This window comes from Pseudophryne corroboree, chromosome 2 (assembly GCF_028390025.1).
Source record: "Pseudophryne corroboree isolate aPseCor3 chromosome 2, aPseCor3.hap2, whole genome shotgun sequence".
Taxonomy (NCBI): Eukaryota; Metazoa; Chordata; class Amphibia; order Anura; family Myobatrachidae; genus Pseudophryne; species Pseudophryne corroboree.
This window is the reverse complement of record NC_086445.1, coordinates 666,583,983-666,606,092: the sequence shown is the minus strand read 5'-3', so window position 1 is coordinate 666,606,092 and position 22,110 is coordinate 666,583,983. Positions and strand designations below refer to the sequence as shown.

General features: G+C 45.2%; 1 protein-coding gene across 1 annotated transcript in view; it reads right to left on the bottom strand.

Moving 5' to 3' along the window:
- Positions 1-10,679, bottom strand: part of LOC135051063 (myoD family inhibitor-like) — an 82,496-nt gene extending 71,817 nt beyond the window's left edge. The window contains exon 1 of the mRNA XM_063957243.1: positions 10,513-10,679. Coding sequence (XP_063813313.1) covers positions 10,513-10,558 — 46 coding nt within the window. The 5' untranslated portion in view covers positions 10,559-10,679. The remainder of the gene's footprint in view (positions 1-10,512) is intronic.
- Positions 10,680-22,110: the final 11,431 nt, after the last annotated feature.

Sequence of the window (22,110 nt, the reverse complement as noted above, 5' to 3'; positions counted from 1 at the left end):
GTCTGCTTCCCAATTCAGGATCCCCGGAATGAATATTGCCGATATGGCCGGTATATGGCGTTTCGCCCATTGTAGAATCCGTGAGACTTCCTTCATTGCCAAACGGCTTAGAGTGCCGCCTTGATGATTTATATAAGCCACTATTGTGGTGGCGTTGTCCGACTGTAATTGAACAGGATGGTTCTGAATTAAATGCTGGGCCAGGTTCAACGCATTGAAGACCGCCCGCAATTCCAGAATGTTGATAGAGAGGAGAGATTCCTCCTTGGTCCACCGACCCTGAAGGGAGTGTTGCTCCAGCACCGCGCCCCAACCTCTTAGACTGGCATCTGTCGTCAACAGGACCCAGTCGGATATCCAGAAGGGACGGCCCCTGCACAATCGTTGGTCCTGGAGCCACCACTGCAGCGACAGATGGACCTCCGGAGTCAATGAGATCATGTGAGACCTGATCCGGTGAGGCAGGCCGTCCCACTTGGCTCAGCCTCTGAAGGGGACGAGAATGGAATTGAGCATACTCCACCATGTCGAATGCGGACACCATGAGGCCCAGCACCTGCATCGCCGAATGTATCTACACTTGCGGATGAGAAAGGAAGCAACGAATCCTGTCCTGAAGCTTCAGGAATTTCTCCTGAGACAAGAACAACCGCTGGTTGTGAGTGTCCAATAGCGCTCCCAGATGCACCATGCTCTGCGCAGGGACCAGGGAGGATTTCTTCCAGTTGATGAGTCACCCGTGGCTTGTAGAAACCGGACAGTCATATCCAGATGACACAGGAGAAGTTCTGGGGAATTTGCCAGGATTAACAAGTCGTCCAGATACGGCAGGATCCTGACCCCTTGACAGCGGAGTACCACCGTTACCACCGCCATAACTTTGGTGAAGACTCGCGCAGCCGTAGTTAAACCAAAAGGTAACACCCGAAACTGGTAATGGAGATTGCCAATCGCAAACCTCAGGTATTGCTGATGTGACACTGCTATAGGAATATGCAGGTAAGTATCCTGTATGTCCAGGGAGACCATATAATCCCCAGGTTCCAAGGCCAGAACTATAGAGCGAAGGGTTTCTATACGGAACTTGGAAACTTTCACAAACCTGTTCAATGTCTTGAGATTGAGAATGGGCCGAGAGGACCCATTCGGTTTTGGGACTAGAAACAGCGAAGAATAGTACCCCCGGCCCCTCTGAGCAAGAGGCACCTGTACTACGACTCCTGTATCCAGGAGGGTCTGTACCACCGAATGTAGAGTGTTTGCCTTTGTCTGGTCCAACGGGATGTCTGTCAGGCAAAATCGATGAGGGGGTCGGTTTTTGAAGGCTATGGCGTAACCTCGAGTGACTACTTCCCGTACCCAGGCATCTGAAGTGGTCTTCAACCATTCCTGGGTATACCCTAGAAGCCGGCCCCCCACCCTGGATCCCCTAGGGGGAGGCCCGCCCCGTCATGCGGCAGGCTTATCCGTCTTGGAAGCTGGCTGACGGGCAGCCCAGGCTCTTTTGGGCTTCGGCTTACCAGGTTTGGAAGTGCGGGCCTGCTTGTTGTACGCCTGACCTTTTTGCTTTACATGAAGGACAAAAGGGGCGAAAGGAAGTACCTTTAGCCTTCGACACAGAAAGAGCAGTACTTGGCAGACAGGTAGTTTTGGCAGTAGCCAAGTCAGCCACTATCTTATTTAAGTCCTCCCCAAACAGAATATCTCCCTTGAAAGGGAGTACCTCCACGTTTTTTTTAGAGTCCAGATCCACAGACCAGGATCTCAGCCACAATATCCGGCGAGCCAGGACTGATGTAGTAGAGGCCTTGGCTGCTAGAATACCAGCATCAGAAGCCGCCTCTTTAACATAGTAAGAAGCTGTGACAATATATGACAAGCATTGTCTAGCATTGTCAGAAGAGATTTCAGCTTCCAACTCTAGGGCCCATGCTTCAATAGCCTCTGCAGCCCATGTTGCTGCAACAGTGGGCCTTTGTGCAGCACCCGTGAGGGTGTATATCGCTTTCAGACAACCCTCCACACGTTTATCCGTAGGCTCTTTTAGAGATGTGACGGTAGTGACAGGTAGAGCTGAGGAAACCACCATCCTAGCCACATGTGAGTCTAGTGGAGGAGGCGTTTCCCAATTTTTAGACAGCTCTGGCGCGAGGGGATAGCGAGCCAACATCTTCTTTTGAGGCACAAACTTCTTCCCCGGGTTTCCCCAGGGTTCCTGACGTATATCCACTAGGTGGTCAGAGTGAGGTAAAACTTGTTTAACCACCTTCTGACGCTTGAACCTATCTGATTTCTTAGGAGGGACGGATGGCTCGGGATCATCCGTAATCTGTAAAATCAACTTAATAGCCTCCAAAAGATCAGGAACATCCACATATGAACTACCCTCCACATCAGCAGTATCTGTGTCAGAATCTGTGGGGTCAGTGTAAGCGCTATCTTCATCAGACGAGGTGTCAGTGACAGCAGTGGATTGTGAGGAGATAAGAGCTCGCTTAGAGGACCCCTTGGTCTTAGGCGAGCGAGGGTCAGACTTTTTAGTAGTCAAGGACTGGTTCAACTTCTTCAATTGAGCAGACAAATTATCTGCCCACGGCAGGTTAGCTGCGGGGACCACATACGGTTGCACCGGCATAGGAGGTCCCATAGGGGGTGTTAGTTTAGTAACTAGCGTATGTAGAAGCGTGGAGAAAGCAGCCCACGGTGGGTCATTATGTACCCCCGTTGCCACAGTCCAACTGGGGGGCAAAGAGCCCCCAGAACCAGAGCCCGCAGCTGCTATAGTCTCCTCATAGGGATCTGTGGCTTCAGCAACACTGGCAGTGTGTTCAGCCACAGAACCGTTACCTTCAGAAGCAGACATGATATAACTTGCAATATCAGGTAACACAGTACAATTGTCAGCAGCACAATACCTCTTGCCAAGACCCATGCGCAGTGTACTAAGCACAAGCAGAGATACAGGAGAGATATGGTGACTAAAATCACAGAAAAAAATACATATTAAAGTATATCTTGTGAAAATCCTACATTATTATAAAACCTGACACACCAAGCCCCCTCAGGTTATAGAATATAGGGATAGCAAGTTGAGTGAGAGACACGAAATGGAAACCACTCAGCAAGCTAATGCACTTGTACCAGAGAACCCTGACTAAATGCACTCTTTCTTAACTAACACTGTCTAATTGACATGTAGAATACTTAAGTCAAGTGTCATGTAAAGTCACAGCGCTGACAACCAGGCAGCTTTACAAAGGAGGATTTGCCCAAACAGTCCCAGGAACAGTGTAGCTGAGAGAAATGGCGCCCAAACACTGACAGGGAGTGAGGGAGAGACGGATATGCAGCTCCAGGGCGGGAACATTTGCTGGAAATGTTGCCCTGGGGCTGGGGGAGGGGATCCAGGTCTAAGCCTTATTCCCTCTGCTGGCAAAACCACCTGGTACTGCGGGATACACACAAAAAGGTTTTGAGAGAACCTGATCTGCACCATGCCCTGGTGATCTAGTGGGATCACCTGTACTGCCACAGTGTCCACCGCCAGCGCGCGCGGCCCGCCTCCCACCGGCCGTGCCGGATCGCGATAAAGTACGGGTCCCGCGAGCAGGACCCACTCACCACCTCCCGAAGCACGGCCACGCGATCCCGGAGAGCCCCCGTCGTTTGTGCCTGACCAGAAGAAAACCGGAGCCTCCTGCTGTAGTTACCTGGCAACCAGGGCGTGGGAGTGTACAGCCCCGCTGGGGAGAGATGGAGCTGCAGCAGTGAATGTCTCTAGACATCTACACACTGCTGCAGCCCTTGAAGTCTTCACTTTTCTTCTAAAAAAAAGCTCTTCTTAGGGCTGCCAGGAGCAGCCCCTCTGTTATGTGCCTGCTATCTGTGGCACCAACTACAAAACTGAGCTCCTGTGTAGGGAGGCGGGGTTATAGAGGAGGCGGCGCTATGCATCTTGGGAACAGTCAAAGCTTTTGAGCCTGTTGGTGCCTCGGTTTAAGCTCCTACTCTACACCCCTATGTCTATCCTTGTGGAGCCCAGTGTACCCCGAAGCAGAAATCATTTTTAGTCCTAAAATTTGCACAGAGGTCGCTGGATGACTAAACTAAGCAACCCAAGTGGCCGGCACAAACACCTGGCCCATCTAGGAGTGGCACTGCAGTGTCAGACAGGATGGCACTTAAAAAAATTGGCCCCAAACATCACATGATGCAAAAATAAAAAATAAATAAAAAAGAGGTGCAAGATGGAATTGTCCTTGGGCCCTCCCACTAACCCTTATGTTGTATAAACAGGACATGCACACTTTAACAAACCCATCATTTCAGCGACAGGGTCTGCCACACGACTGTGGCTGAAATGACTGGTTGGTTTGGGCCCCCACCAAAAAAGAAGCAATCAATCTCTCCTTGCACAAACTGACTCTACAGAGGCAAGATGTCGACCTCATCATCATCCTCTGATTCCTCACCCCTTTCACTGTGTACATCCCCCTGCTCACAGAGTATTAATTCGTCCCCACTGGAATCCACCATCACAGGTCCCTGTGTACTTTCTGGAGGCAATTGCTGGTAAATGTCTCCACGGAGGAATTGATTATAATTCACTTTGATGAACATCATCTACTCCACATATTGTGGAAGTAACCTCGTACGCCGATCGCTGACAAGGTGACCGGCTGCACTAAACACTCTTTCGGAGTACACACTGGAGAGGGGGGGCGGGGGGGGACAACTTAGATAAAATAAAGCCAGTTTCTGCAAGGGCCTCCAAATTGTGTCTTTTTCCTGCCAGTATACATACGGACTGTCTGATGTGCCTACTTGGATGCTGTCACTCATATATTACTCCACCATTCTTTCAGTGGTGACAGAATCATATGCAGTAACAGTAGATGACATGTCAGTAATCATTGGCAGGTCCTTCAGTCCGGACCAGATGTCAGCACTTGCTCCTGACTGCCCTGTATCACCGCCAGCGGGTGGTTTTAGAAATTTGATCCTTTTCCTGGCAGCTCCAGTGGCGGTAGAAAATGAAGGAGGAGCTGTTGGTGGGTCATGTTCCACTTGACTTGACAAGTGTCTCACCAGCAGGTCTTTGAACATATGCAGACTTGTGTCTGCCGGAAAGAGAGATACAACTTAGGCTTTAAACCTAGGATCGAGAACGGTGGCCAAAATGTAGTGCTCTGATTTCAACAGATTGACCACCCGTGAATCCTGGTTAAGCGAATGAAGGGCTCCATCCACAAGTCCCACATGCCTAGCGGAATCGCTCCATTTTAGCTCCTCCTTCAATCTCTCCAGCTGCTTCTGCAAAAGCCTGATGAGGGGAATGACCTGACTCAGGCTGGCAGTGTCTGAACTGACTTCAAGGGTTGCAGAACCTTGCACAATGTTGAAATCATTCTCCACTGCGCTTGAGTCAGGTGCATTCCCCCTCCTTTGCCTATATCGTAGGCAGATGTATAGGCTTGAATGGCCTTTTGCTGCTCCTCCATCCTCTGAAGCATACAGAGGGTTGAATTCCACCTCGTTACCACCTCTTGCTTCAGCTGATGGTGGGGAATGTTCAGGAGTGTTTGCTGGTGCTCCAGTCTTCGGCACGCGGTGGCTGAATGCCAAAAGTGGCCCACAATTTTTCGGGCCACCGACAGCATCTCTTGCACGCCCCTGTCGTTTTTAAGTAAAATTCTGCTCCACCAAATTAATTGTATGTGCAAAACATGGGACATGCTGGAATTTGCCCACATGTAATGCACGCACAATATTGGTGGCGTTGTCCGATGTCACAAATCCCCAGGAGAGTCCAATTGGGATAAGCCAATCTGCGATGATGTTCCTCAGTTTCCGTAAGAGGTTGTCAGCTGTGTGCCTCTTATGGAAAGCGGTGATACAAAGTGTAACCTGCCTAGGAACGAGTTGGCGTTTGCGAGATGCTGCTACTGGTGCCGCCGCTGCTGTTCTTGCTGCGGGAGGCAATGCATCTACCCAGTGGGCTGTCACAGTCATATAGTCCTGAGTCTGCCCTGCTCCACTTGTCCACATGTCCATGGTTAAGTGTACACTGAATACAACTGCATTTTTTAGGACACTGGTGACTCTTTTTCTGATGCCTGTGTACATTCTCGGTATCGCCTGCCTAGAGAAGTGGAACCTATATGGCATTTGGTACCGGGGACACACTACCTCAAGAAATTCTCTAAGTCCCTGTGAACTAACGCTGGATACCGGACACACGTCTAACACCAACACAGCTGCCAAGGCCTGAGTTATCCGCTTTGCAACAGGATGACTGCTGTGATATTTCATCTTCCTCGCAAAGGACTGTTGGACAGTCAATTGCTTACTGGAAGTAGAACAAGTGGTCTTCTGACTTCCCCTCTGGGATGATGATCGACTCCCAGCAGCAACAACAGCAGCGCCTGCAGCAGTAGGCGTTACACTCAAGGATCCATCGGAGGAATCCCAGTCAGGAGAGGACTCGTCAGACTTGCCAGTGACATGGCCTGCAGGACTATTGGCGTTCCTGTCTAAGGAGGAAATTGACACTGAGGGGGTTGGTTGTGTGGTTTGCAGGAGCTTAGGTACCAGAGGAAGGGATTTAGTTGTCAGTGGACTGCTTCCGCTGTCACCCAAAGTTTTTGAACTTGTCAATGACTTCTGATGAATGCGCTCCAGGTGATGTATAAGAGAGGATGTTCCTAGGTGGTTAACGTCCTTACCCCTTCTTATTACAGCTTGACAAAGGCAACACACGGCTTGACACCAGTTGTCCGCATATCTGTTAAAATAATTCCACACCGAAGAGGTGATTTTTTTTGTATTTTGACCAGGCATGTCAATGGCCTTATTCATCCCATGGACAACAGGTGTCTCCCCGGGTGCCTGACTTAAACAAACCACCTCACCATCAGATTCCTCCTTGTCAATTTCTTCCTCAGAGCCAGCAATACCCATATCCTCATCCTGGTGTACTTCAACAGTGACATCTTCAATTTGACTATCAGGAACTGGACTGTGGGTGCTCCTTCCAGCACTTGCAGGGGGCGTGCAAATGGTGGAAGTAGCCACCTCTGCCCGTCCAGTGTTGGGAAGGTCAGGCATCGCAACCGACACAATTGGACTCTCCTTGGGGATTTGTGATTTAGAAGAACGCACAGTTCTTTTCTGTGCTTTTGCCAGCAAAAATCTTTTCATTTTTCTAGCGGGAGGATGAGTGCTTCCATCCTCATGTGAAGCTGAACCACTAGCCATGAACGCAGACCAGGGCCTCAGCCGTTCCTTGCCACTCTGTGTCGTAAATGGCACATTGGCAAGTTTACGCTTCTCCTTAGACGCTTTTAATTTAGATTTTTGGGTCATTTTACTGAACTTTTGCTTTTTGGATTTTACACGCTCTCTACTATGACATTGGGCATCGGCCTTGGCAGACGACGTTGATGGCATTTCATCGTCTCTGCCATGACTAGTGGCAGCAGCTTCAGCACTAGGTGGAAGTGGATCTTGATCTTTCACTATTTTATCAATAGCAATGGCCTACTGCACTGTACTACTATATACTGCTCACAACAATGCAACACAGATATGGATACTTGAAGTGACACGGAGCTGCAAGATACAATAATGGTCTACTGTACTGTACAACTATATACTGGTGGTCACCAAAATGCTGCACTATACTACTATATATACTGCTCACAACGATGCATCACAGATATGGATACTTGAAGTGACACAGGGCTGCAAGATACAGCAATGGCCTACTGTACTGTACAACTATATACTGTTTGTCACCAAAATGCTGCACTGTACTACTATATATATATACTGCTCACAACAATGCAGCACAGATATGGATACTTGAAGTGACACGGAGCTGCAAGATACAGCAATGGCCTACTGTACTGTACAACTATATACTGTTGGTCACCAAAATGCTGCACTGTACTACTATATATACTGCTCACAACAATGCAGCACAGATATGGATACTTGCAGTGACACGAAGCTGCAAGATACAGCAATGGCCTACTGTACTGTACAACTATATACTGTTGGTCACCAAATGCTGCACTGTACTACTATATATACTGCTCACAACAATGCAGCACAGATATGGATACTTGCAGTGACACAGAGCTGCAAGATACAGCAATGGCCTACTGTACTGTACAACTATATACTGTTGGTCACCAAAATGCTGCACTGTACTACTAATATATTGCTCAAAACAATGCAGCACAGATATGGATACTTGAAGTGACACGGAGCTGCAAGATACAGCAATGGACTACTGTACTGTACTACTACACTGGTGGTCACCAAAATGCAGCACTGTACTACTATATATAATATATATATAGTATATACTGGTCACACAACAATGCAGAAGATATTGAGCACTGATCATCAGGATACTGTGTAGAACTGAGTCTGACACAGAGCTGCAAGATACAGCAATGGCCTACTGTACTGTACTACTATATACTGTTGGTCACCAAAATGCTGCACTGTACTACTAATATACTGCTCACAACAATGCAGCACAGATATGGATACTTGCAGTGACACGGAGCTGCCAGATACAGCAATGGCCTACTGTACTGTACAACTATATACTGTTGGTCACCAAAATACTGCACTGTACTACTAATATACTGCTCAAAAGAATGCAGCACAGATATGGGCACTTGAAGTGACACGGAGCTGCAAGATACAGCAATGGACTACTGTACTGTGCTACTACACTGGTGGTCACCAAAATGCTGCACTGTACTACTATATATAATATATATATATAGTATATACTGGTCACACAACAATGCAGAAGATATTGAGCACTGATCATCAGGATACTGTGTAGAACTGAGTCTGACACGGAGCTGCAAGATACAGCAATGGCCTACTGTACTGTACTACTATAATTATATACTGGTGGTCCCCACAATGCAGCACACTGAGCACAGATATTTGCAGCACACTGAGCACAGATATGGAGCTTTTCAGGCAGAGAACGTAGATATTTGCAGCACACTGAGCACAGATATGGAGCGTTTTCAGGCAGAGAACATAGATATTTGCAGCACACTGAGCACAGATATTTGCAGCACGCTGAGCACAGATACAGAGCTTTTCAGGCAGAGAACGTAGATATTTGCAGCACACTGAGCACAGATATGGAGCTCTTCAGGCAGAGAACATAGATATTTGCAGCACACTGAGCACAGATATTTGCAGCACGCTGAGCACAGATACAGAGCTTTTCAGGGAGAGAACGTAGCCACGTCCTCTCTGTTCAATCTCCAATGCACGAGTGAAAATGGCGGCGACGCGCGGCTCTTTATATGGAATAAGAATCTTGTGAGAATCCGACAGCAGGATGATGACGTTCGGCCTCGTTCGGGTTAACCGAGCAAGGCGGGAAGATCCGAGGCTGCCTCGCACCCGTGTAAAATAGGTTAAGTTCGGGGGGGTTCGGATCTCAACAAACCGAACCTGCTCATCTCTACCTGGCATATCACCAATTTCAGGGCCCCTTACATACACTTTATGTAACATACTTGAGTATGGATAGGTTTTTTTTAGAAGAAAAGCTTTTTTCAGTAATATAATACTTCTTTAAGTTCCCAAGTTGTTGCTAAGCTGGAAAATCAGCCAGTATGAAGCAATAACAGGTATCTTTGAGGATGGTGGTATAACTAGTTTATGTAATGTAATAGGAACCTGAAACTAGGAATGCAGAGTAAAATAAGGAGATGCTAAATAAATGTAAGTCAATTTTAGTACAGCATTTTACTGTCATATTTAGCTATCATATATGTTTTGAATGAAATATATACAATATTGGGGGTAATTCTGAGTTGATCGCAGCAGGAACTTTGTTAGCAGTTGGGCAAAACCATGTGCACTGCAGGGGAGGCAGATATAACATGTGCAGAGAGAGATAGATTTGGGTGTGGTGTGTTCAATCTGCAATCTAAATTGCAGTGTAAAAATAAAGCAGCCAGTATTTACCCTGCACAGAAACAAAATAACCCACCCAAATCTTACTCTCTCTGCACATATTATATCTGTCTCCCCTGCAGTGCACATGGTTTTGCCCAATTGCTAACAAAATTCCTGCTGCGATCAACACAGAATTACCCCCATTGTTTTGTGAAGTAATTTCTGCCAGACATTAAATGGCCAGCTGCAGCCCTATGCAGTCACTCACCTTCCTGGTTTTTTGTCCTGAAGGCGCCAGGGTCATCTGCATAGAAACTTCTGTTGATCTCAGAATTCTCTTTATCTTGGTTACTTCTGCATAAAATCATCATCCGTCCTTTTCCTGTACTTCGTACCCAGCTATTTCCTTCAGCATGTCAATATTTTTATTTCTATATTTTCATTCCTGTCTCGCACTCCCTCTCTACGCCTGTCTGGCTGGTAGCTATTCCCTCCCCCTACAACTCTGAATTACAATTAGTTAATTTGTTACAGACTATTCCAATTTACTTCCCTTTCACATACCTTTTAATTTGCTTGGTTCTTCATTCAAAATACAGTCTCTCTTCATCTCTATTTACTCGCTTCACGTTTTCTGTGGCTCGCTGTGCTCATAAAACTTCTACCTATCTCTTAATGTCCATCTCTCTCTCTCTCTCTCTCTCTCTCTCTCCTTGGTTTTGGAAGTCTCTCTTGAGTCTGTCTGCGAGTTTCCCCTCCAGGGACCTTGTGGGAGTTTGTGTGACTTTAATAAGCAGGTTCTGCAAACAAGCTCCATAAATATATGCTTGTATTTACAATTGAAAGGGTTATTTTAAATCCCCTCTGCCATGCCTGAAGTTTTCACCAATTTCATAAAGACATTTTTTTTTCAAGTTTTCTGAAATACTATACAGTCCCTGCAGGAAAATTAAATGTAAGATATTACAGTTATGGATTTACCTTTGCTAATATCATTATTATAATAATTGAGAATGTCATGTCCTGAGATGGACATGCAGTGTAGGAGTTGGCGCTGCCTCCGTTCCGGCCAACAGCTCTCACTGGTGCAACAGAGACATGACTGACCAGGAGAGGGGAGAACGCTGCAGCACCTAGCCAGGTCACCCAGCACATAGTGGTCTATTTACTAAGCCTTGGATGGAGATAGAGTTGCTGGAGATAAAGTACCCGCCAATCAGCTCCTAACTGACATTTTTCAAACACAGCCTGTGACGTGGTTGTTAGGAGCCGATTGGCTGGTACTTTATCTCCAGCAACTTTATCTCCATCCAAGGCCGAGTAAATAGACCCCAAAGTAACATAGTAACTAAGGTTGAAAAAAGACAGTTGTCCATCAAGTTCAACCAATTTGTGGTCTCCTATGCAGTTTTATTTTAGGACTAGTTATTTTTATGTTTGCACTAGTTATATTAACTTTAATGCGTGACTACGCACCATAACCCTGAATATCTTTATCCAATAGGAATTTATCTAACCAATTCTTAAAGGTGTTGACTGAGTCCGCCGTTACTACTCTCTCAGGCAGGGAATTCCAAACACGTATTGTCCTTACTGTGAAAAAACCTTTTCGCCTCAATGGCTCTCATTTCGAGTTGTTCGCTCGCTAGCTGCTTTTAGCAGCATTGCAAACACATGGCCGCCACCCTCTGGGCGTGTATCTTAGCTTAGCAGAATAGCGAACGAAAGATTAGCAGAACTGCTACTAAATAATTCCTTGCAGTTTCTGAGTAGCTCCAGACCTACTCCTAGATTGCGATCACCTCGGTCTGTTTAATTCATGGTTTGACGTCACAAACACGCCCTGCGTTCGTCCAGCCACTCCCCCATTTCTCCAGCCACTCCTACATTTTTTCCTGGCACGCCTGCGTTTTTTAGCACACTCCCTGAAAACGCCAAGTTGCCTCCCAGAAACACCCACATCCTGTCAATCACACTACGATCACTCGAGCGTTGAAAAAACATCGCTCGAGCTTGTGTAAATCTCTAAAGTTTTGTGTTAAATTACTAAGCGCATGCGCGCTGCGTACCATGCACATGCACATTTTCCACCTAATCGCTGCGTTGCGAAAAACGGCAACGAGCGAACAACTCGGAATGACCACCAATGTGCGGAAACTCCTCTCCTCTAACCTAAGCGAGTGTCCACGTGTCCTCTGTGCTGATCTTATTGAAAACAGGTCCTGAGCAAGCTCTGTGTATTTTCCCCTTATATATTTGTAGATGTTGATCATGTCCCCTCTTAGTCTCCTCTTTTCCAATGTAAACATTCCTAGCCTTGCAAGCCTTTCCTCATATTCCAGCGTCTCCATGCCCTTAATTAGTTTGGTCGCCCGCCTCTGAACCTTTTCTAGCTCCAGGATATCCTTTTTGTAATATGGTGCTCAAGATTGCACAAAGTATTCAAGATGTGGCCTCACTAGTGATTTATATAATGGGAATATAATACTCTCTTCTCTTGCATCAATTCCCCGTTTTATGCATGCTAATATCTTATTAGCCTTCTTTGCTGCACTCTTACTTTGGGTACTGCTGCTTAATTTGTTATCTATGTGAACCCCTAAGTCTTTTTCCAGTACAGAATCCCCTAATATTACCCATTTAGTATGTACTGTAGATGTTATTTTTGGTCTTACCACCACAGTGCATTACCTTACACTTGTCTGTGTTGAATCTCATTCTCAATTTTGCTGCCCATGCTTCCAGTTTAATTAAGTAATTCTGAAGAGACTCAGCATCCCCTTCTGTATTTATAACCTTACACAATTTGGTATCGTCTCCAAAAATTTACACCATGCTCTCTAGACCTACTGTTAGGTCATTGTTGAAAATGTTGAACAAAAGTGGTCCAAGTACAGACCCTTGTCGCACACCACTTAGCACTTTAGTCCAATTTGAAAATGATCCATTGACCACAGCACGCTGTTCCCTATTATCTAACCAATTCCTGACCCAAGTGCATATTGTGCTCCCTAGCCCTATTTCTTGTATCTTATAGATAAGTCGCGTGTGCGGTACTGTGTCAAAAGCTTTGGCAAAGTCTAAAAAGATTACATCCACCTCCTTACCCTAATCAAGGTTCGCACTTACTGTTTCATAAAAGCCAAGTAAGTTGGTTTGACATGATCTATCCTTCACAAATCCATGTTGGTTCCTTTTAATGATGTTATTAGCTTCAAGGAACTTTTGAATACTGTCCCTTAGAATACCTTCCAATACTTTCCCCACTATAGATGTAAGACTAACTGGTCTATAATTACCCAGTTCAGCTTTGCTCCCCTTTTTGAATATCGGCACTACCTCTGCTATACACAAGTCTTTGGGAACCATACTCGATTTAACTGAATCCATGAAGATCAAAAATAGTGGTCTTGCTAGTTCAGCGTGCAGCTCCATAAGAACCTTTGGGTGAATTCCATCGGGACCAGGTGACTTATTAATCTTTAACTTTTTTTAATCGGTCACAGACTACCTCCTCACATAAATAAGCTTTTAGCAGTGGGACATAATCTTTGTTGAGATTTTGTGTTAGACCCAGTATTTGGTCCTCTCTGGTAAATACCGTTGAAAAAAAACTCGTTTAGGCTGTTTGCTATGTCATTATCATTTTTGATTAAGACTCCCATCTTGTCCTTTACAGGGCCTATACTCTCCTTCTTTAGTCTCTTGCTGTTGATGTACTTAAAAAAAAATTGGGATTCACTTTGCTTTCCTTTGCTACTAGTTTTTCAGTTTCTACTTTAGCCGCTCTTATTCCTTTTTTGCATATTTTGTTTCACTCCTTATAGTGCTGAAATGACTCTGCATCCCCCTCAGATTTGATTTTTTTAAATGCTTGTCTTTTTTTGTCCATTAATTCCTTTATATTTTTGTAAAATTTTTATTCCTTTTTTAGCTGCTGGTGGGAATAAATTTACGAGTATTTTTAATTAGCAGTGATTTTAATACATCCCATTTCTCTGTTGTATTTTTTTCTTGAAACAGAATTTCCCATTCAATGTCCCTTAACGCTTCCTTCATCATGTCAAAGTTGGCTTTGCTAAAGTTTAGAGTCCTAGTTGAGCCAGTATAGGACTGCTTATGAAAACTGATATTGAATGTGACCATATTGTGGTCGCTGTTTCCTATGGGCTCCCCTACTTCAATATTTGATACCAATTCCTCATTGTTAGTTAATACCAGGTCTAAGATTGCCTTGTACCTAGTTGGTTCCTCGATTAATTGAACTAAGTAATTATCATTTAGCGTGTTTAAAAACATATTGCCCCTAGCCGTATCACATTAATTGATTTTCCAGTTTATCTCGGGATAGTTAAATTATGTTGAGTCCATATAACTGGCATATAAATATGGTATTTACAGAGTTCATATATTTGCTTAGCATGTTGTTGTTATTATTAGAAGTATGTTTTGTATGTCTACTTGGTATGTTACTTTTTCTTTATCTGTAAACTCTCAATTATACTTATTTGTTGGTTCTCATGTTTTTCATTTTTACTCTCTACGTGTATCATTTGCCTCTTACTTTCCCTGGTATGCCACATGTAGATAGCTTCAGATGAGGGGTTTAACAGTTTATGCTTTAACAGTAATTACAATTACTAATTAAGTAATTACTAATTAATTATTAAGTAATTACTAATTAAGTAATTAGTGGTAGTTCATGCTTTAACAGTAATTACATGCAGACATGAGTAATGTAAAATGAGACAGCTGTATGAATTCTAGTGGTACTGCATACACAATTTTTTTTTTTTTTTTTGGGGGGGGGGGGGGGTCCACTGGACCATGACAGAGCAAGTCACCCTCTCCCATTCCGCCCACTTCCTATGGGTGACATAGGGGTCATGAGAACATGAGACCAATAGCATTGTCCTCACCTCATGATGCTGCAATTTATGACATGTCTCCACAGAGAATTAGGCCATAATGATGGGATTCACCACATTCTGACAATTAGGTAAGTATGGTACTTCAACAAGCTTACATAGGGTGCCAGGATGTTGTGTGGCCAACCCCTTCACAAGGACTGTCCTCTGCTTCAGCTACAGTTTGGGTATGGCATCTGTGACCAGAAGGGCACCAACATACATGGGAGCTTAGAACACAGTACCTTGTGGAGGTAATACATGTGGAGGATCCAGGTGAAGTGCAGAGTGAATCATTTTGGGTGCAGACCACCTCACAATTAAAGCAGTAGCAACTTTATTAACAGTTCACTCCAGCACAATGGGGGTCATTCCGACCCGTTCACACCAAGCGGTTCTTCGCTGCTGTGCGAACGGGTTGGAACTGAGCATGCGCTTCGTTGCTCGGCGACACGGCACAGCAAAAAAAGAAGACGCAGTGCCGATCACAAGAAGATTGACAGCGGAGAGGCGTTCTGGGGCGGATACTCACCGTTGGATGCCGTTTTCGAGGAGTGGTCGTCTGAACACAGGCGTGTCCAGGCAAACGGAGGGCGGATGTCTGACGTCAAAGCTGGGAGGAACGTCGCTGGATCCGTCGCACAGGGTAAGTAGATCCAGCCTTACTCTTCCACTGCACAAAACATTTTGAGCTAAGCAGGGCTGCACAAGCGAACGCAGCCCTGCTAAGCTAAAATACACTCCCCCATAGGCGTGGATTAGTTGATCGCACCAGCAGCAAAAAGTTGCTGGCTGCGATCAACTCGGAATGACCACCCATATTTCTAACGTTTACAGATCACAGTTTTCACAAACATTGCCGATTACAACAACAGTCTAAACACAGAACAGGACATATATAATGTGGTGGCAGACATAAATATGTACCATCATGCATGCAAGACTTGTATCTTTTTTTGTTTTCATACAGTGGGGCAAAAAAGTATTTGGACAGCCACCGATTGTGCAAGTTGACCCACTTAAAAAGATGGGAGAGGTCTGTAATTTCCATCATAGGTACTAGACATGAGCGGGTTCGGTTCTCCGAGAACCAAACCCCCCTGAACTCCACGTGGTTTACACGGTTCTGAGGCAGACTCGGTTCTTCCCGCCTGACTCTGAAAACCCGAACGAGGCAAAACTTCATCATCCCGCTGTTGGATTCTCGCGAGATTCGGATTCCATATAAAGAGCCGTGCGTCACCGCCATTTTCATTCATGCATTGTAGAGAGAGCGGAGAGGACGTGGCTATGTTCTCTCAGTGGAAATCTCAATATCAGTGCTCAGCAGTGCTTACTTATTGCTGCTCAGTAATACTAGTAGTGTGTCTCTCCTGCTCAGTAGTATCCTCATCAGTGCTCAGTATCACTGCTCATTGTCTTGTGCTGCATTGTGGTGCTCAGTATACTAGAGTACATTACTAATAGTCCAGTGCTGCATCTTGCTGCTCAGTGTCAGTTCTAGTATCCTCATCAGTGCTCAGTATCACTGCTCATTGCATTGTGCTGCATTGTGGTGCTCAGTATACTACAGAACATTACTAATAGTCCAGTGCTGCATCTGGCTGCTCAGTGTCAGTTCTAGTAATCTCATCAGTGCTCCGTATCACTGCTCATTGTTTTGTGGTGCTCAGTATACTACAGTACATTACTAATACTCCAGTGTCTTGTGCCGCATATGGCTGCTGTAGGGTGCTGTGGTAGTGTCCTGTCACTGTGCATAGGTCATCATCATAACAGTCACAGCGGTATCTGGTATCTATCTAGTGGTATCTAATTCCAGACATTACCGCCGACTAATTCCAGATATATTGCTGGCATATAATTCCACACATTAAAAAATGGAGAACAAAAATGTGGAGGGTAAAATAGGGAAAGATCAAGATCCACTTCCACCTAGTGCTGAAGCTGCTGTCACTAGTCATGGCAGAGACGATGAAATGCCATCAACGTCGGCTGCCAAGGCCGATGCCCAGTATCATAGTAGAGAGCATGTAAAAATCAAAAAGCAAAAGTTCAGTAAATTGACCCAAACATCTAAATTAAAATCGTCTGAGAAGTCAGGTCATTCCCCTCATCAGGCTTATGCAGAAGCAGCTGGAGAGATTGAAGGAGGAGCTAAAACGGAGCGATTCCGCTAGGCATGTGGGACTTGTGGATGGAGCCCTTCATTCGCTTAACCAGGATTCAACGGGTGGTCAATCTGTTGAAATCAGAGCACTACATTTTGGCCACTGTGCTCGATCCTAGGTTTAAAGCCTACATTGTATCTCTCTTTCCGGCAGACACAAGTCTGCAGATGTTCAAAGACCTGCTGGTGAGACAATTGTCAAGTCAAGCGGAACGTGACCCGCCAACAGCTCCTCCTTCATTTTCTACCGCCACTGGAGCTGCCAGGAAAAAGATAAAATTTCCAAAACCACCCGCTGCTGGTGATGCAGGGCAGTCTGGAGCGAGTGCTGACATCTGGTCCGGACTGAAGGACCTGCCAACGATTAATGACATGTCATCTACTGTCACTACATATGATTCTGTCACCATTGAAAGAATGGTGGAGGATTATATGAGTGACAGCATCACTGTAAGCATGTCAGACAGTCCGTACGTATACTGGCAGGAAAAAGAAGCAATTTGGAGGCCCTTGCACAAACTGGCTTTATTTTACCTAAGTTGCCCCCCTCCAGTGTGTACTCCAAAAGAGTGTTTAGTGCAGCCGGTAACCTTATCAACGATCGGCGTAGAGGGTTACTTCCAGAAAATGTGGAGAAGATGATGTTCATCAAAATGAATTATAATAAATTCCTCCGTAGAGACATTTACCAGCAATTGCCTCCAGAAAGTACACAGGGACCTGTGATGGTGGATTCCAGTGAGGACGAATTAATACTCTGTGAGGAGGAGGATGTACACAGTGAAAGGGGTGAGGAATCGGGGATGAGGATGAGGTGGACATCTTGCCTCTGTAGAGCCAGTTTGTGCAAGGAGTGATTGATTGCTTCTTTTTTGGTGGGGATCTAAACCAACCAGTCATTTCAGCCACAGTCGTGTGGCAGACCCTGTCGCTGAAATGATGGGTTTGTTAAAGTGTGCATGTCCTGTTTATACAACATAAGGGTGGGTGGGAGGACCCAAGGACAATTCCATCTTGCACCTCTTTTTTTTATTTATATTTGCATCATGTGCTGTTTGGGGACTATTTTTTTTAAGTGCCATCCTGTCTGACACTGCAGTGCCACTCCTAGATGGGCCAGGTGTTTGTGCCTCCCACTTGGGTCGCTTAACTTAGTCATCCAGCGACCTCGGTGCAAATTTGAGGTTAATAATACTATAGGATCAAAATTACCCCCAAATTCTATGATTTAAGCTGTTTTTGAGGGTTTTTTTGAAAAAAAAAAAAAACACCCGAATCCAAAACGCATCCGTATCCGACAAAAATTCGAAAGGGTGGTTTTGTCAAAACGCGTCTGAATCCAAAACACGACCGTGGAACCGAATCCAAAACCAAAACACAAAACCCGAAAAATGCCCGCTGCACATCTCTAATAGGTACACTTCAACTGTGAGAGACAGAATCTGAAAAACTAGGAAATCACATTGTATGATTTTTAAACAATTTATTTGTATATTCTTGTGGAAAATAAATATTTGGACAATCAAAAAGTTTAAGGGTGTGTACACACGGTGAGATCCCTGCTATGTTCGATTTTGACTATGCGATTTCCCTTGAACTCCCCCAGAGCCCAGATGGCACAGATTGTACAGATTTTGACTATCTGTGCTTGAGATTTTGTCTATGTACGATTTTGACTAAGTGGCAATTTTGACTATACTTTGTACTAGATTGTACACTAGATAGTCAAGATTGACTTGCCTGCACAGTCTATCTAGCCTTACGATACCGAGCCCACGGGAGCGCGCATCGGGATCGAATCTGTATCGCAAGCTGCCTAGCACCATGAGATATGCACTAACTTTTCATAAGATTTTGACTATATAGTCAAAATCTCACAGATTTATCTCACTGTGTGTACACACTACACACCCTAACTCAATACTTTGTAATATAACCTCGGCTGGCAATTACAAAGATCAAACGTTTCCTATAGTTCTTGACCAGGTTTGTACACACTGTAGCAGGTATTTTGGCCCACTCTTCCATGCAGATCTTCTCTAGATCTGTCATGTTTTGGGGCTGTCGCCGGGCAACACGGACTTTCAACTCCCTCCACAGATTTTCTATTGGGTTGAGGTCTGGAGACTGGCTAGGCCACTCCAGGACCTTGAAATGCTTCTTCTTATGGAGCCACTCCTTAGTTGCCTGGGCGGTGTGTTTGGGGTCATTGTCATGCTGGAAGACCTAGCCACGTTCCATCTTCAATGCTCTTACTGAGGGAAGGAGGTTTTTGGCCAAAAAATCTCACGATACATGGCCCCATTCATCCCCTCCTTAATACAGATCAGTCGCACTGCCCCTTTGCAGAAAAGCAGACCCAAAGCATGATGCTTCCACCCCCATGCTTCACAGTGGGTATGGTGTTCTTGGGATGCCATTCATCATTCTTCTCCCTCCAAACACGGCGAGTGGCGTTTATACCAAAAAGTTCAATTTTGCTCTCATCTAACCACATTACATTCTCCCAATCCTCCTCTGTATCATCCAGATGGTCACTGGCAAACTTTAGACGGGCCTGGACATGTGCTCGCTTAAGCAGGGGGACCTTTCGGGCATTGCAGGATTTCAATCCATGATGACGTAGTGTGTTACTAATGGTAACCTTTGTGACTGTGATCCCAGCTCTCTTGAGGTCATTGACTAGGTCCCCCCATGTAGTTCTGGGCTGATTCCTCACCGTTCTCAAGATCATTGATACCCCACGAGGTGAGATCTTGCATGGAGCCCCAGGTTGAGGGAGATTGTCAGTGATCTTGTATTTCTTCCATTTTTTAATAATTGCACCAACAGTTGATCTCTTCTCACCAAGCTGCTTGCCTATTGTCGAGTAGCTCATTCCAGCCTTGTGCAGCTCTACAATTTTGTCCCTGGTGTCCTTAGACAGCTCTCAGGTCTTGGCCATGGTGGAGGTAGCAGTCTGACTGTTTGAGGGTGTGGACAGGTGTCTTTTATACAGATAACCAGTTCAATAAGGTGCCATTAATACAGGTAACGAGTGGAGGATAGAAGAGCTTCTTAAAGAAGACGTAACAGGTCTGTCAGAGCAAGAAATCTTGCTGCTTGCTAGGTGTCCAAATATTTATTTTCCACAAGAATACACAGGTAAATTGTTTAAAAATCATACAATGTGATTTCCTGTTTGTTTTTTTCAGATTCTGTCTCTCACAGTTGAAGTGTACCTATGATGGAAATTACAGACCTCTCTCATCTTTTTAAGTGGGTCAACTTGCACTATCGGTGGCTGTCTAAACACTTTTTTGCCCCACTGTATATGTATTGCACAAGCAATCACACATAGGCATACTACAATTTAACAATGCTTTACTGCCATTTGTATTCTGTCAAAAGCGTAAAATGTGTTATCGCAGTTAACAGGGGCCTATGTATGAAAGCTTTTTTTCCATAAAATTAAGTAAACTTAGAAACAGAGAATTTGATGGCAGATATAAAAACCATTTGGCCCATCAAATCTGCCTTTAAGGTTTGGGGTATATGGACAGATACAGTCAAGCTACCGAGGTCCAGCTGTGGAGAGTGTCCATGGTGGAGTGCAGCAGAAAGACTTAAAACATACAGAGGTATAGCAAGTAGAGATGTGCGGCGGGCACTTTTCGAGTTTTGTGTTTTGGTTTTGGATCTGGATTGGTTTATCCAAAACCACCCTTTCGGGTTTTGGTTTTGGATCTGGATGATTTTTGAAAAAACCCCATGAAATCAGCTAAAATAACAGAATTTGGGAGTAATTTTGATCCTACGGTATTATTAACCTCAATTACATTCATTTCCACTCATTTCCAGTCTATTCTGAACACCTCACACCTCACAATATTGTTTTTAGGCCAAAAGGTTGCACCGAGGTCGCTGGATGACTAAGCTAAGCGACCCAAGTGGGTGGCACAAACACCTGGCCCATCTAGGAGTGGCACTGCAGTGTCAGACAGGATGGTGCTTTTAAAAACTAGGCCCCAAAGAGCACATAATGCAAAGAAGAAAAAGAGGTGCAATGAGGTAGCTGGATGACTAAGTTAACTAACAGAAGTGTGCGGCACAAACACCTGGCCCATCTAGGAGTGGCACTGCAGTGGCAGACAGGATGGCACTTTTAAAAACTAGGCCCCAAACAGCACATCATGCAAAGAAGAAAAAGAGGTGCAATGAGGTAGCTGGATGGATAAGCTAAGCAACACAAGTGTGCGGCACAAACACCTGACCAATCTAAGAGTGGCACTGCAGTGGCAGACCGAATGAATACAGACAGAATACCACTAGACTTATACGGCAGTACCCCTGGACTTTTACGGCTGCACCACTGGACTGGACTTATACAGCAGTACCCCTGTACTTATACGGCAGTACCACTGGACTTATACGGCAGTACCCCTGGACTTATACAGCAGTACCCCTAGACTGATACGGCAGTACCCCTGAACTTATATGGCTGCACCACTGGTCTAGACTTATACGGCAGTACCCCTGGACTTATACAGCAGTACCACTGGACTTATACGGCAGTAATACTGGACTTATATCGCAGTACCCCTGAACTTATAAGGCTGCACCACTGGACTGGACTTATACAGCAGTACCACTGTACTTATTTGACAGTACCACTGGACTTATACGGCAGTACCATTGGGCTTATACGGCAGTACCCCTGGACTTATACGGCAGTACCCCTGGACTTATACGGCAGTACCCCTGGACTTATACGGCAGTACCCCTGGACTAATAAGGCAGTACCACTGGACTTATACGGCAGTACCACTGGACTTATACTGCAGTACCACTGGACTTATACGGGCATTACCACTGGACTTATACGGGCAGTACCACTGGACTTATATGGCAGTATCTCTGAACTTAAATGGCTGCACCACTGGACTGGACTTATACGGCAGTACCCCTGAACATATACGGCAGTACCCCTGGACTTATACGGCACCACCACTGAATTTATGGCAGCACAGGACACCAGCACTGGACTTATGGCAGCACAGGACACCACCACTGGACTGATGCAGCACAACACAGCACCACTGCACT